General features: G+C 42.4%; 1 protein-coding gene across 2 annotated transcripts in view; it reads right to left on the reverse strand.

Annotated features, from left to right (window-relative positions):
- Nucleotides 1-3690: 3690 nt before the first annotated feature.
- The window catches only part of GLRA1 (glycine receptor alpha 1), a 115266-nt gene continuing 102646 nt past the window's right edge, over nt 3691-16310 (reverse strand). The window contains exon 9 of one of the 2 annotated variants that reach the window (XM_063086878.1): nt 3691-3981. In XM_063086878.1, the coding sequence (XP_062942948.1) occupies nt 3691-3981 (291 nt within the window). Of the gene's footprint in view, nt 4006-16310 lie in introns of both variants that reach the window. The other variant, XM_063086877.1, reaches the window with a different exon arrangement.

A 16310-nucleotide genomic window follows, 5' to 3' on the forward strand; every position in this document is an offset into this window, starting at 1 on the left:
ATACATTGTAAACTAGTAGGTGAGAAGTTATTGGTATTACTATCTGTCTGCTTAATTGATACCTCCCAAATTTGGTTCCTGGGATTAGCTGCAGTTTTGAAATCACCTACTCTTCTATGCCAGTATCCAATTCTCCCACTATGCACAAATACCAGTCTATATGTGTAAAGAGTTTGAAAACCAGTGAACCACTCATTGTACCTAAGTCAGTTTTCACCCACCATACCACTTTGCATCCATAATCCCAAGGCATGGTATTCCCTGTGTTCAAATTGAAGAGGAAATTAAGAAACTATTAACCTATTCACTGGAGCCACCTAAAAAAATTTTGGCCTAAATTATCTGGTTTGATTTTCTATAATGGTGAAATTCATGTAATTTATTGCTGAATCTGTACTACATTGTACATCAATGATAATATCTTCTCCTTAAGCATGCTTCCATTCTTAATTCATGATAGTATTTTTGGCTTTATAACGTTTGATGTCCTTTCCCTACCACTGTTCATCTTTGATAAAGAGGGGCGAAAGGAAAAACAGATCTGCAATTTTTTTCAAAGACAGAAGGCAGCATGAATTGTGTGTGTTCGAATATTTGTGCGTATGTGTCCACATATCCACCTGGAGCGTTCAGAAATCAAAGTGACATTAAATTTTAGTTGTGTTTACTTCCTGTAGACCAATCTAAATCCAGGTTCATAGAGCAGTTAGAGCTAAAAGAGAGTTTAAACACTATACCATCTTCCCCATTGCGCATTTAGAGAAACTAAAGCTTAGTCATCTATCCAAGGTCACTCAGAATATTAGTGGCAGGACTAAAATTCAGGTTCTTTTTACTGCTGTAATGCCTCCATTCACATTAATTTTCCACTAGGGACACTAAGTTCAAAATACTCTGAGAGAAGATTTCAGTGACATTCCTCTATGTGTCTCAAAGAGATGATTCCATTGTTCGCAGGACACTGTCAACTAGACCTCGCAGCTCTCAGTGTGCCCACACATTGAATATGGTGACTCGATGGCAGAAGTTCAAGGACCCAGCAGAGGTTAAGCAAATTGCCCAGTGATTTCTCTAAGAGGGATTCCAGACACTTGATAGAAGGAGGGCAGTTTGGAATTTGCGGATTTTTCTGTTTGCATGGAGGCAGAATGTCTTAGAACAACTTGTACTTTTTCAAGTGTCTGACAGAAGCCTCGTGTCCTGCTTGCCTGATTCACCTAGACTTTTAAATTTTTAAAATATTTTTTCACCTAGACTTTAGACATTTTAAATTTAGTCCAGTAATGAGTAAAGTAGGGAGAAGAGCTTCTTTACTTTTTTTTTTTTTATTATTAAAAGATGAATTTTCCCTAGATAAAGTGATAGTGAAAGGGACTAATAGCTAGTGAAAGGGACAATAGCCTCGTGCATCACTTGAGAACTGAGGTTTTTTCCTCCTTTAAATAAAGTAAATACAGTGCTAATGAAAGGTGTTACCAGCAGTTCAAAGACTGATGTTCTAGTCTGAAACTGGTAATATTGTTTAAGTCTCTCTTTTTTGTAGCTCCTCCTCCTTTGGACATATGTTTGTGGTAGGGAAAAGGATGTTTAGATGAGATACTCCTACCCACTTGGCTCTCATCCCTCAAGATTTCTTAGAAAAAAGGATTCTAGGTTCTATCTCACATCATCCAAAGCTGAAATACAGTTTAGCTTTTTGGTCTACACAGGCCAAGAGAAAGGAAGGCAATGACTCATTGACCTTGGACCAGGATATGAACACTTTTATCATTCAAAGCTTAAAGCTAAATCCCTTTTTGGTTGCATAGTGCATTTTCTTTACCTAAATCACTCTAGATCTTTGTCTTGGCCTGCTTTTTAAGGCCTCTATAGGCATTAGCCACTGTGCCACAGGGAATGAGAAAAAAAGCACCTAGAAGAAGGTGCTTTAGGGAGGAGTTATGCTCTCAGTGTCTCATCTTTTCACCCCACTTTCCTTCCATCCTGCACCAAGTTGGGGATGCTCTCAAGACACAAGTGAAACTCCAAGTCTCAGTACAAACTGATTGTCAGCTGTCTCTTACCATTCTACCTACAACTTCGATCCAAAGCCAAGACACTAAAGTGCAAAGGAAGAAATAGAGCCCCAGTATTTTGGCCATGGGCCAAAGCAGGGAGAATGATGCAGACAATGGTTCCCTCATTTGAGGCATAGTGGTGTTGACAGAGAGTGGACAAAGGCCTGCTGTCTTCAGCTTGCAGAACTCGCATCTGTGAATATCCATGTCCTTCAGCAGGACTCCCCTCCAAGCAAACTCAATTCATCTTCTAGTCCCTCTCCTTTTTTTCTGGAGTGCCCTAGCTATCCTGGGACAATTTTGGCACTTCAGAGTTAGAAGGAAAGAGATGCAGTTGTCTAACCTTCCTAAATGTTAAAGCTAAATAAAGCACCTGAAGGGAAAAACAAGTAAAGACTTATAAAAATATAATGGGGTCATCCCCCAAACTTCCCACATTATTTATGATATATGAAATGTCAAAATATAATAAACATTTTCTAAACATTACCATACCTAGTCTGCAGCAGCCTCGTACAGACCCTTCACCTCTTAAAACTCTACTCTTTTGGAACCACTAGATAATAAATCTGTTTCATTCCGCTGTTCCCACCTTCCCAAACATGCACCCACTGGCAATTCCAAAGAGACTCTCCAAAAAATAGACATCTGAAAAAAGTACATCTGTTTACACTCAATCTATCTGTATATTATTTCTCAAGATTATTACTTTTTCTTTTAAACCATAAAAATATTGCATATTGGCAATATAATGAGAAAATCATTGTGGCCATTTCTGGGTGGTGGTGGAGGGTGAGTGGGGTAGGTGTTGAAGCACAGAAGCAAGAGGGCTCAGAGAGGGGCAAGTGTGGTTCTTATCCTTGAGACATGAGGATTGAAGTGGGGTTACCTTGACTGTCAATCCTTGGGCCTCTGAAATGTCCCATCTCTTGAGTCACTCCCTTCTCTTCTCTCCACCTCTTTCCCCGTTTCCATTACCCATGGCCAAGCCGCATAACCATCTAGAAGCAGAGGCAGAATGGCTTTGGCCAATTTGAAGATAGGTATGGCATTTGGAGGGGTGTAATGTGGGACACATACCAGAGCAAGCTAATTTGTGACTGTTTCCACTCTGGGAAAATTGTCCATCACTTCTGTGAATTTAAAAATTTAAGCAGTTACTAGGCTGATAGGTTAAGAAACAAATTTTTTGTTTTTGTGGTTTTGCATTAATATTAAGCATGAATATATATCATATATTACATTGCTTTCCTTCTGCTTTGGGGCAGACTGCACTCTCCTTCCAAATAGGAAAACTGTACAGCCCATGGATGGACTCAAATTTTTGAAAGCTGTTATTCTCTACCCCGCAACTTTACTTCACCGTTATCCCACCCCTTCCTCCCAGCTCTCAGTTCCTATGTTAGAAAAATCCCTCCCATCCCGCCTCCCACCAGCCCACCCAAGGTTAAATAGATAGTGCCACATTCTAAAGTTCATGCATCACTGCATTTTGCTATTGCACTTATTGCAGAGAAAGAGAGTTGTGTATGTGTGCTCTCTCCCTCTCTTCCCCTTCTCTTCCTTAGGCTCTCAGATTCCTGTGCTATTTCCACTCTGCCCTCTCCCAGCCTCCCCCCACATCCCAGACCCTTCACTGGTTGTGGACATCCTCTCTACGGACAATCTTGTAGATGATCCAGTAGAACATGTTAAAGATGAGGAAGGCCATGGGGAAGCCAATGCGGGATATTTTGTCGATCTTCTTGGCCCTCTGGATGAAGAGTTTTCGCATCTCCTCTGGGGACTTAGATGGTGCAGGAGGGGGGTTGGTGGTGGTGTTGTTGTTGGCGCCCTTGACTGAGATGCCATCCTTGGCCTGAAGACAGGCTGGGCCCATCCCATAGGCAGAGAAGTTGAAGCGGCCCTCTCCGGCCTCATCCTCCTGGAATAGATTCAACATGGGGCTCTACTTAAAATAAGACAGGGTCTGGGCACCCACCCTGCAAGGCACTCCCTTGGGGGCCAGGCCATGCCCATCTGGTTCTCCTTGTCTCCCAGATGGCACCATTCCAGGTTTCTAAGGCTTTTTGGCTGGCTGGGGAGTTCTGCCTTATAGAGGGGCGCCACTTGCATGCTGAAACAGATGCAAACCAGGGGATAGGGATGACTTATAGAGTACAGAGACCTGCGCTCCATTCTTGGCTCTGTCACTTGCTGGATGTATGACCTTAGGCAAGTCACTTCCATCTATGAGTCAGGGTTAATAAAAAATATTTTTTCCTGTAAGTGAGGAATAAGATTCACCCCACTACCTCACAATGTTCTTTTGACCATCGGAGATTATAATTGAGTAGATACTCAATGCTGTACTGGATTTTGGTTAGAAATTCATAGGACAATCTGTAGAGATCCCCTGCTTTGCCTCTGTTGCCTCCTTGCCCTCTACCCCACCCCTTGCCCCAATTGATGGCTCCCATGTGTGGGTGGAGGGAGGGTATGTGGCCCAGGAGGGAGCAGAAGCTCTGGCCCTCACTGTTCTTTCACAAGCCAGGGAAGCCACAGCTTCTTCCTGACTCCATGTTCTTACATTCCTGGCAGTTGGGACAGACCTCTAGATTTTTATTAAGCATCATTTAAGACCCTTTATCATTTGGTTCCAACTTACCTTTCCAGGCTTTCCCCAGCCCCCATCATATGCTTTGCAGCCAGCTTTGTTGTAGTCTTTCTCTTGTGCATTCTCACCTCCCTGCCTCATGCTCACTACCAAAATGCCTGCTGCCTTGGCCTTCAGTTTGTCCCTCTCCAAGGTCATGGTGATCTTGTCTTGGTCTGAATCATGGAGGCACACTGTTGTCTGCTCTCATGTCCAGCTTTGTTATCTTGCCAAGTGAGCTCTGAGGTGGCACTGGGAGTCAGTGTTTTGGTCTCAGCTGAGCTATTGATTCTGTGTTTGGCTTTGGGGAGATTTTCTTAGCTCACACTGCTTTCCTAGATAGGGAGAGCTTTTAGGATAGGAACCCTGTTTTCTGCTTGTTCCTGTGAAGGACAGGGCCAACAGAGAACAAGAAATGCAGTATAGGATCCACCAGTGCCTCTCCATCTCCACTAGTCCCACCCTAGGATGGGCCAGTATCTGGAGTTGCTGTGATGACCTCCAGTCTAGTCTTCCAGCTGCCTCCCAGTCTGTCTCCCACCCCTGACCTATCTGGGTAGTTATAACCCAGATCTTATTGGTCATCTTTTGCTTAGAACCTTTTAATAGGCTGCCACTGACTTCAGAATAATTAAAATCCTTAACATGGTAAAAAAAAAAAAAAAAAAAAGGCCTTAGATGACCTGGGCCTTGTCTACCTCTCCAGCCCCTTCTTATACCATTCTTTGTCTGGCATTCTATGCTCCAGTCACCCTGAAATATTTCCACATATTTGAAAGAGTCATGTTCCTTCTCTTTAACTCTGGACCTCTGTTCAAGTTGTTCTGTGTACCAGGAACACACCCCCAACCCCAGCTCCCACCTCCAATTCCCACCTCCAACTCCTTTTCTTTCACCTAACTAATTCTTACTCAGAAGACTTCCCTGAGCTCCCATTTAACTAATCCTTACTCAGAAGCCTTCCCTGAGCTTCCCTTCTGTATGCTCCATAAGATCCCTGAACTTATCTCCCTCTTTTTTTTAAGCTCTTATTTCATTGTACTGTGATTTCTTGATTAATGTCTGTCTCTTCCATTAGACTGTAAGCTCCATGAAAATAGAGGCAAAGTCTGTCATGTTCACTGCACACTGAAAACTGAACATATGAACATAGCTCCTGGCACATAAGTGCAAAACTCATTAAGTATTTGTTGAATAAGTAAAGTTTTACTTATATATCTTCACCAGTCTCATCCTCCTTATTTTAATTTTTTTTTGCTTTGTTTAAATGGGTTTGTATTCATAGCACCAGGAGGATTTGAGACATATGATAAATGCTCAAGAAATCTTTGGCAAATGATTTAATCTGGTACAACACCCTCACTGCAGAAGCTGGGGGAAAGAGAATGAGCTACATTCAGTGCCTGGCAAATAGGTACTCAATAACTATTGTCTATGAGTAGGGCAACAGTAGGTTAATGCCAGAGCCAAAGAGAGGAGTGGGGGAAGCCGGCCAAATTAATGGACCCAGTACCTGGAAGGGGGTTTAGGTTTGACTCTATTGCATTTTAGTAATAAACCTGCCTTTGTTGTGGGTTGTACTGCTTGAAAGTGCTTTTTATGGGACCCTTGTTATGCAGGGGGAAGCACCAAGTTACCTTTCTATGCAGTTTTTGGGTGAATTATTCTCTGTCTTCCTTATCTGTTAAACACAGGAGTGGAAGGAGTGAAGCTGTGGACTGAAGACTCCATCTAGCTAGAAGATGATCAATTTCACATTGTATCTGGGAGAAAGAAAATGCCCTAGGAATGACTGAAAAAAAAAAGCTTGCTATTCCTGTTGCAACCAGCAGGTGGCAGGAAACGCACACCCAACATCTGGAGCTGCTTGGGAATGGAGCAGGGGAAATCTGCTGGTGTGCTTTGGAACCCAGGGAGGTTGCTAGTGTGCCTGCTGAGTCTGGGTCTCACAGAGATTTCCTAATAATCTACCTAATGAGGCCGGCCAGAGAATTTGAGGACCAGATGTTTTCTGCCCAACAAATGAGGTAACATGGGAAGATGGTGGGAGCTGGGGAGCCTGGCCAAAATCACAGGCTCTGAGAAATTCAGGTATGTAGCTAGTTTCTCTCCAATCACCATCTGGGGCTTAAAATCCCCTCTGCAAAATTCCTGCTAAAGTGAGGTTTCTGCAGTTCAAGCTTGTATACCTCTAAGTGTACAAGCCACATCCAGAGTGGCTTACTCCAGAGGAAGCTCTTCTTTACGGTGAGCTTAATTCTGCATCCTTGTGGTTTCTGACATTTGGGTCAAGTTCAGAGCCCCTATGAATGAAGTCACATTAATTCAACCACACACAAGGAGACAGGCAGGAGAAATGTGAGTGATGAAGTGAGCTGGTTAGAAGGAACTGTGGTAAACTGCAGAATGCGTTCCCTACCTGAAAGAAATTCCAAGGTACTAGTACACATGGGAAAGCTCATCCAGAGTGGCCACATGCTATGATTTTCCCAGTGAGTCCAGAAGTGTGGTTTTAAAATGCTGGCACCTTGTTCTACATTTTTCAAACTCTTCTGGCCAAATTAAAGATATTTGCATGCCAAATTTGGTTTTCTGGCTACTAGTTTTTTTATCTCCACTTTGGAATAAGCTTCAGTTTTGTTTTGGTGGTTGGCTGGTATAGGGATCTGAATTCTTGACCTTGGCATAAGCTTTTACCTTAATTCTTATTTGAGATCTAATAATTGTAGGACGATTTTTTATCTGCTTCAAGATAGAAACATTGATTAACAGATAAGAACTATTAAGAGATAAGTCATGGTATATTACTATGGTTTTGATAAGAACTTCGGGTCCTTGAGCACCTCCCCTGCGTTTGCCATCAGTGCCTCTTGATCCTGGGGCTTGCTAAGCCTCACTGTAGTCAGTCTCCCTCATCAGTTGCATGACAGAAGTGGATGGAATGATCTCTGAGATCTCTTTGAGTAGGAAACAGAGCAGGAGAATCTCATCAAATCTGGATAGTGGCCTTATTCACACTTCACCTGGCCAGAGAGAAAGCTTTTGTTTTCCTCTGGTGTGTAAAACTGGTAGGTATTTGGGGAGGGTGGAGGCAGCCTTTGGAAGTACTATAGGCCCACCATACTATGCATCTGCATGGGGCTCCATTCACATTTTGGTTTGTGCAAATAGCACCTCCTGGAGTTGTGAAGCACACATTTGAAAGTCTTGGTGTTAGTCAAATATTTTGGACATGGTCTTCCCAGATAAGTGTATACAACAAAAGTCTTTAGCAGAGGGAAGAGCAAAAAGCAGCTAGTCTATGGGAGAAAAAAAGGAAAAATACAAATAAATCCCAGGGAGTTGCATTTGGTCAGTTTTTTGCTTAGATTTTTTTTTTTTTTTGAAGAGTCAAAGGCTAAGTATTCAATGGACAGCATGGAAGGACTAAAACTAGGGATATTTTAAGAAGTCCTGTCTTGTTTGCTGTACGCTAGACAGTTTCCTTTTTCAACACAGATTTAGAAGGATGGTGATATCTTAACTCCATCCATGGACATCTTCTGTCTTGGAATGTCTGTCTCCTCCTTATCGTAAACTGCCAGAAGTTAAATGAATCAGATTGCTGATGTTTAAGAAATACACTGATAGAAATCTGTGTATATTATCATTTTAAGCCTTGGCACTTGTGTTTCAGAAACAAAACTTAAAGCTACTTTGGCATCCTCTGATTTAATCCTCACCACAGTCCTCCATTATTCCCATTTTACAGATGGAGAAACTGGGCCCAGAAAGAGAGTACCTTGAAGTCACATACCAAAGAGAGCTAAAGAAGCAGAATCCTTTGTCACAGCACACTGTAGCTGGGTAGAAAGTTATTTTTAAATAGGTCAATCTAAAGCTTGTAGAGCCTTGGTATGTTGCAGATATGTCGTGTGACCTAACAAGTCATAGTGTATGGGTCCTTGGTTGCCCTAGTCTATCACTAGAAAGACTTCAGGGCAGGCTCTCTGACTGGAAGGCTTCCTCTTCATTTGTTAGTTTGTTTATCCCTTGTTTCTTTTGTTTAACAAATGCCTACTGCATGTTCACTGCATGTCAGGCATTGTGTTAGGCACCAGGGATACTGCACGAGCAAAAATAGAAATGGTCTCTGCCCATATGGAGCTTATGATTCAATGGAAGAGATGCGTGTTAAACAGTCACGTCATCAAATGTATAATTATTATTCAAGATAATGTTTAGAAAAGTAGAACTTGGAATTATGGGAGGTTTTTCAAGATGGCGGAGGCTGCGGCGGTTGGCGCGGAGTAGCTGAGGTGGAAAAGGTGGCCACTGGGCCTCAGGCAGCTGAGAAACTTGTGGACCTACCTCTTGCCATCTCTTAAGGGAGGAACGCAGCTGCTGGCCGGTCATGGGGGCTGACCGCCACTTTGCCCCCGGCAGGAGAGGCTGCCTCATTTACAGGCAACAGCTTTGAAGTGTGGAGCAGGAAAAGAACTGTTTCTTAGCTGCAAAAGCAAGTCTCGAAACAGGGAACACGGCGCCAGGGCTGCTGTGGATGCAGACAGGATCCCGGAGGCCAGGGCCACACTGAAGGCAGCCAGCTGCCCTATTCAGGATTCGAGGTTTCAGGCCGGCATTAAAGAAGATTCCTGGGAGCGCCCGAGCCGTGCCGCGACTGAACAGCCCGAGGCGGCAGCGGCCGAGAACGGGGAAGGCGAGAAACCAGAGGCAGAGAGTGAGCACCCGACCTGGCACAGCCCTGTGAGTGATCCCTGGCCCAGCCCTGTTTGGGGGCTGACGCTCACCCGGCTCCCGCCTGCATCACCGGTTCACTCACTGCCCCGGGGCTGCCTCCATTTTCCCAGGTGCTGGCAGCTCCACCCGGCTCGGCCATCACTGAGCCTTCCAACTTGCTTGGCCCGGCGCGGGGCTTTCCGGAGCCTGCGGGCTGGCCTCCCCTCCCACTCCCTCCGTGGTTCTCTAGCGGGGCTGGTGGCGTGGGGCATCCCCGGCCAGTGTCGGGAGGGCAAGGAAGTACGGGCAGGGCCAACTGTCACTCCACCACACCCTGGACTCCGGCCCCCGGTAAACTTCCTGATACTGGGAGGCAGATACCATCTCTGCGGCCACCAGTTCGGAAAAAAGCCTAACCAATTTCTGGTTGGGAATAGTGTGGTAGGAGAGTTCCCAGGTCCGCTTGAACCTGCCGGAGAGCTGGCTGCAAGTGGGCGCTAGATTCGGTCTATGCCGGGGGGATACAAAGGTGAACAAGTCCCGAGAAAGATCTACACAGTGCTACAAAGGCACCCAGAGCGACCGGTCATCTGTGCCTACCAGAAACCTGGTAGACTTCCTGGGCGAGGCGGTGCCAAGCAGGGTATTGAAGGCCCAGCTGATAGACGAGGGTTGCAGAAGACACGTCCCAGCCCAGCCCAGTGCGCACAGAGTGGGGACACGTGCGGCCAGGGAGGCGGAGACTCGACAGAAACCACACACCCTGTGGGGTCGCCACTGCATGATCCAACAGCCTGGGCCAGAGCACATGGAACAGGGAGAAGTCCTGCACAGGAAGTGAAAGCTCAACAGAGCTCACACACCCTCTGGTACGTGATCCACCAGCCCAGCAGAGTCCAAGCTGACCAGAAGGGTGGCTCCCCGGGAAAGCCCAAGACCCGAGGCAACCACACACACAAGGCACTAGAGGCCAACTGAGCAGTCACAGAGGGAGCCATATGAAATTGGCAACCACAGCAACATCCCAGTTAGTCATTAGTCTCAAACCGGTGGACTGTGAAACCCCCTGCCACAATGACTAAACATCAAAAAATGATACCAGAAATACAAAAAATCAAGAAAGTACACCACCAAAAGATAATAAATCTCAAACTCTAGATCCTATAGAACAAGAAGCCCTTGAAATGACTGACAAGGAATTTCGACTGATAATTCTAAGGAAACTGAATGAGATACAAGAAAACTCAGCTAGACATCATGATGAAATGAGGAAAAGTATACAGGACTGGAAAGAGGAAATGTACAAGGAAATCAATGTCCTGAAAAAAAAAGTGTAGCAGAACTTGCTGAACTGAAGAAGTTATTCAGCGAAATAAAAAACACAACGGAGAGAGGCTTGTCGAAGTTGAAGAGAGAACCTCTGAACTTGAAGATGGGCTGTTTGAAATCACAGAAGCAGACAAAAAGAAAGAAAAAAGAATCAAGGACATGGAAGAAAATCTGAGAGAGATATCAGACAACCTTAAGCGCTGAAATATCCGAGTCATGGGTATTCCAGAAGGGGAGGAAAATGGAGATTCCATTGAAAACATATTCAACAAAATAGCGGCAGAAAACTTCCCAGGTATAGGAAAAATCACAGATCTTCAGATCCAGGAAGCTCAACAATCTCCAAACGTATTCAACCCAAAAAGGCCTTCTCCAAGACATGTCATAGTCAAATTGGCAAAACTCGGAGACAAAGAGAGAATCTTAAAAGCTGCAAGAGAGAAGCATCAAATCACCTATAAGGGAGCCCCAATCAGGTTAACATCAGACTTTTCATCACAAACCCTAAAAGCTAGAAAGGAATGGGATGATATTTTCAAAATACTAAAAGACAAAGATTGCCAGCCAAGAATACTCTACCTTGCAAGGCTATCCTTCCGAAATGAAGGGCAAATAGTATATTTCTCAGACAAACAAAAACTGCAGGAGTTCACTACCACACGACCACCCTTACAAGAAATCCTCAAGGGAGTACTGGGTTTGGTTCCTGAAAAATATCTACCACTGCCATAAAAACCCAAGAAAAATCAAAACCCACTAGTATAATAAAAATGGCATTCATGAAGAGAAAACAAGCAAACAAAAACGCTATCTACAACCTAAGGATCCAACAAACACAGAAACCAAACAGTAAATCAGAAAGCAAGGAACAAAAGACACCTAAGACAACCAAACAACCAATAAAATGCTAGGAATAAATCAACACCTTTCAATAACAACTCTTAATGTAAAAGGCTTAAATTCCCCAATCAAAAGACACAGACTGGCTGACTGGATCCAAAAGGAGGACCCAACTATATGCTGCCTACAAGAGACCCACCTCACCCATAAAGATTCACACAGACTAAGAGTGAAAGGATGGAAAAAGATTTACCATGCAAACAGAAAAGAAAAATGAGCTGGAGTAGCTATTCTTATATCTGACAAAATAGACTTTAAACTAAAAACCATAAAAAGAGACAGGGACACTACTTAATGATAAAAGGACTGATCCATCAAGAAGACATAACAATCATAAATATGTACGCACCCAATGTTGGAGCAGCCAGATTTATAAAACAAACTCTATTAGACCTAAAGAAGGAAATAGACACTAATACCATAATAGCAGGGGACCTGAACACCCCACTGTCAATATTAGACAGATCATCTAGGCAAAGAATCAGTAGAGAAACACAAGATCTAAACAAGACTCTAGACCAATTGGAATTGGCAGATATCTACAGAACATTCCACCCAACAACCTCAGAATATTCATTCTTCTCATGAGCACATGGATCATTCTCCAGGATAGATCACATATTAGGTCACAAATCAAGTCTCAATAAATTCAAAAAATTGGAATTATCCCATGTGTCTTCTCAGACCACAATGGGTTAAAACTAGAAATTAATAACAAATGAAACTCTGGAAACTATGCAAACACATGGAAATTAAACAGCATTCTACTTAATGACATATGGGTCCAAGAAGAAATCAAGCAGGAAATCAAAAAATTTCTTGAAACTAATGAAAACAATGATACATCATACCAAAACCTGTGGGATACTGCAAAAGCAGTATTGAGGGGGAAATTTATCGCATTAAACGATCACTTCAGAAGAATGGAAAGATGGCAAGTGAACAACCTAACACTTCACCTTAAAGAACTAGAAAAACAAGAACAATCCAAACCTAAAGTTAGCGGACGGAAAGAAATGATTAAGATCAGAGCAGAACTGAATGAAACTGAAAACCAAAAAACAATTCAAAAGATCAACGAATCAAAAAGTTGGCTTTTTGAAAAGATAAATAAAATTGACAAACCATTAGCATGGCTAACAAAAAAAAGAAGAGAGAAGACTCAAATAACAAAAATTAGAAATGAAAAAGGTGACATTACAACTGATTCATCTGAAATACAAGGAATCATTCGAGACTACTATAAACAACTATACGCCAACAAATTTGAAAATCTGGAGGAAATGGATAAATTTCTGGACACACACAAGCTCCCAAAACTGAACCATCAAGACGTAGAAAATTTGTACAGACCAATAACAATAAAGGAGATTGAAGCTGTTATCAGAAGGCTCCTAACAAAGAAAAGCCCAGGACCAGATGGATTCACAGCAGAATTTTACCAAACATTCAAAGAGGAATTGACACCGATTCTTTACAACCTATTCCAAAAGATTGAAACGGACGCAAATCTCCCAAACTCATTCTATGAAGCAAACATCATCCTGATACCAAAACCAGGTAAAGATATAACCAAAAAAGAAAACTACAGGCCGATATCCTTGATGAATATAGATGCAAAAATCCTCACTAAAATACTAGCAAACAGAATACAGCAACACATACGAAAAATTATTCATCACGACCAAGTGGGATTCATCCCAGGGATGCAAGGTTGGTTCAACATACACAAATCAATAAATGTGATACACCATATTAATAAACTCAAACACAAGGACCATATGATCATCTCTATAGATGCTGAAAAAGCATTTGATAAAGTTCAGCACTCATTCATGACAAAGACCCTGTATAAGTTAGGTATAGAGGGAAAGGATCTCAACATAATTAAAGCCATATATGCCAAACCCACTGCCAATATCATCCTGAATGGGGAAAAGCTGAAAGCTTTTCCTTTAAGAACAGGAACTAGACAAGGATGCCCACTCTCACCACTCCTGTTCAACATAGTGTTGGAAGTACTAGCCAGAGCAATCAGAGAAGAGAAGGAAATAAAGGGCATCCAGATTGGAAAAGATGAAGTCTAACTGTCCCTGTTTGCAGATGACATGATCCTGTATATCGAACAGCCTAAAACCTTTACAAAAAAAACTGCTGGAATTGATAAATGATTTCAGCACAGTAGCAGGATACAAAATCAACACACAAAAATCAGTAGCATTTCTTTTCTCCAATAGTGAACATGCAGAATGAGAAATCAAGAAAGCCTGCCCATTTACAATAACCACCAAAAAAATAAAATACTTAGGAGTTGAGTTAACCAAGGAGGTGAAAAACCTCTATAATGAGAACTTCAAACCACTGCTGAGAGAAATTAGAGAGGATACAAGAAGATGGAAAGATATCCCATGCTCTTGGATTGGAAGAATCAACATAGTGAAAATGTCCATACTACCCAAAGTGATATACAAATTCAATGCAATCCCCGTCAAAATTCCAAAGACATTTTTCTCAGAAATGGAAAAAACTATCCAGACATTTATATGGAACAATAAAAGACCACGCATAGCCAAAGCAATGCTGAGCAAAAAAAATAAAGCTGGAGGCATAACACTACCTGACTTTAAGCTATACTACAAAGCTATAATAACCAAAACAGTATAGTACTGGCATAAAAACAGACCCACTGACCAATGGAATAGAATAGAGAATCCAGAAATCAACCCACACACTTACTTCCATCTGATCTTTGACAAAGGCACCAAGCCTATTCACTGGGGAAGGGACTGCCTCTTCAGCAAATGGTGCTGGGATAACTGGATATCCATATGCAGGAGAATGAAACTAGATCCATACCTCTCACCGTATACTAAAATCAATTCAAAATGGATTAAGGATTTAAATATACACCCTGAAACAATAAAACTTCTTAAAGAAAACATAGGAGAAACACTTCAGGAAATAGGACTGGGCACAGACTTCATGAATACGACACCCAAAGCACGGGCAACCAAAGGAAAAATAAACAAATGGGATTATATCAAACTAAAAAGCTTCTGCACAGCAAAAGAAACAATTAACAGAGTTAAAAGACAACCAACAGAGTGGGAGAAAATATTTGCAAGATATACATCTGACAAAGGATTAATATCCAGAATATACAAGGAACTCAAACAACTTTACAAGAAGAAAACAAGCAACCCAATTAAAAAATGGGCAAAAGAGCTAAGTAGGCATTTCTCTAAGGAAGATATACAAATGGCCAACAGACACATGAAAAAATGCTCAACATCACTCAGCATCCAGGAAATGCAAATCAAAACCACATTGAGATACCATCTAACCCCAGTTAGGATGGCTAAAATCCAAAAGACTCTGAACAATAAATGCTGGCAAGGTTGCGGAGAAAAAGGAACTCTCATACATTGTTGGTGGGAATGCAAAATGGTGCAGCCTCTATGGAAAATGGTATGGAGGTTCCTCAAACAATTGCAGATAGATCTACCATACGACCCATCTATCCCACTGTTGGGAATATAGCCAGAGGAATGGAAATCATCAAGTCGAAGGTATACTTGTTCCCCAATGTTCATCGCAGCACTCTTTACAATAGCCAAGAGTTGGAACCAGCCCAAATGTCCATCATCAGATGAGTGGATACGGAAAATGTGGTACATCTACACAATGGAATACTACTCAGCTATAAAAAGGATTGAAATACTGCCATTTGCAACAACATGGATGGACCTTGAGAGAATTATATTAAGTGAAACAAGTCAGGCAGAGAAAGAGAAATACCACATGTTCTCACTTATTGGTGGGAGCTAAAAATAAATAAATAAATTCACACACACACACACACACACACACACACACACACACACACATACACACACACACACACACACACAAACCGGGGGGGGGGGAAGAAGACATAACAACTACAATTCCTTGAAGTTGATACGACATGCAAACAGAAAGGACGTTGTTGGGGAGGAGGGGGGAGGGAGAAGGGAGGGAGATTTTGGTGATGGGGAGCAATAATCAGCCACAATGTATATCCACAAAATAAAATTTTTTTAAAAAAGTAGAAATTGAGTTCAATTAGTACATAGCCTTTGCTGGCACACAGAGCACCTTTGTCCAAATTCTAAAGAAGGCATCTGGGCATATGAATTGGAATCCCTTCCTCTGAACTGATACAGTCCCAAGGTAGAACATGACTTAGGGAAGAGTGCCTCCTTGGCTGGGGCCTTTGAAAGATACAACCTGCACAACCACACTTAAATGAAGAACCTTAATAAAGTACTTAGACCTTCACTAGAGTATCAGAGAAAGATGCTTCAGCTGAGAACTAGAAAATGAGTAGGTTAATTACTAAGCAAAGTGCACTGGAAGAGCAATCCAGGAAAAATGAACAAGGTATCTGAAGTCCTGTGAGGAACTAAGAAAAAAGCTAGTGTGGTTGATGCTCAGAGAGCACAGTGGAAAGTGAGGTGAAGTTGAAGCTAGGGAGGAAAGCAGGTTCTCTGGTCCCTAGGAGAAAGGTCTTCTGTGGAAGTAGTTACGAACCAGGGTTTGGAACAGTTTGCTCCAACAGGCTGAACACTCCCCAATGACATTTTTTGGTTGGAACACAACCTCTGAGTGAACAGAGGGTGGTGACTTTT

The sequence above is a fragment of the Cynocephalus volans genome, chromosome 2, assembly GCF_027409185.1.
Source record: "Cynocephalus volans isolate mCynVol1 chromosome 2, mCynVol1.pri, whole genome shotgun sequence".
NCBI lineage: Eukaryota > Metazoa > Chordata > Mammalia > Dermoptera > Cynocephalidae > Cynocephalus > Cynocephalus volans.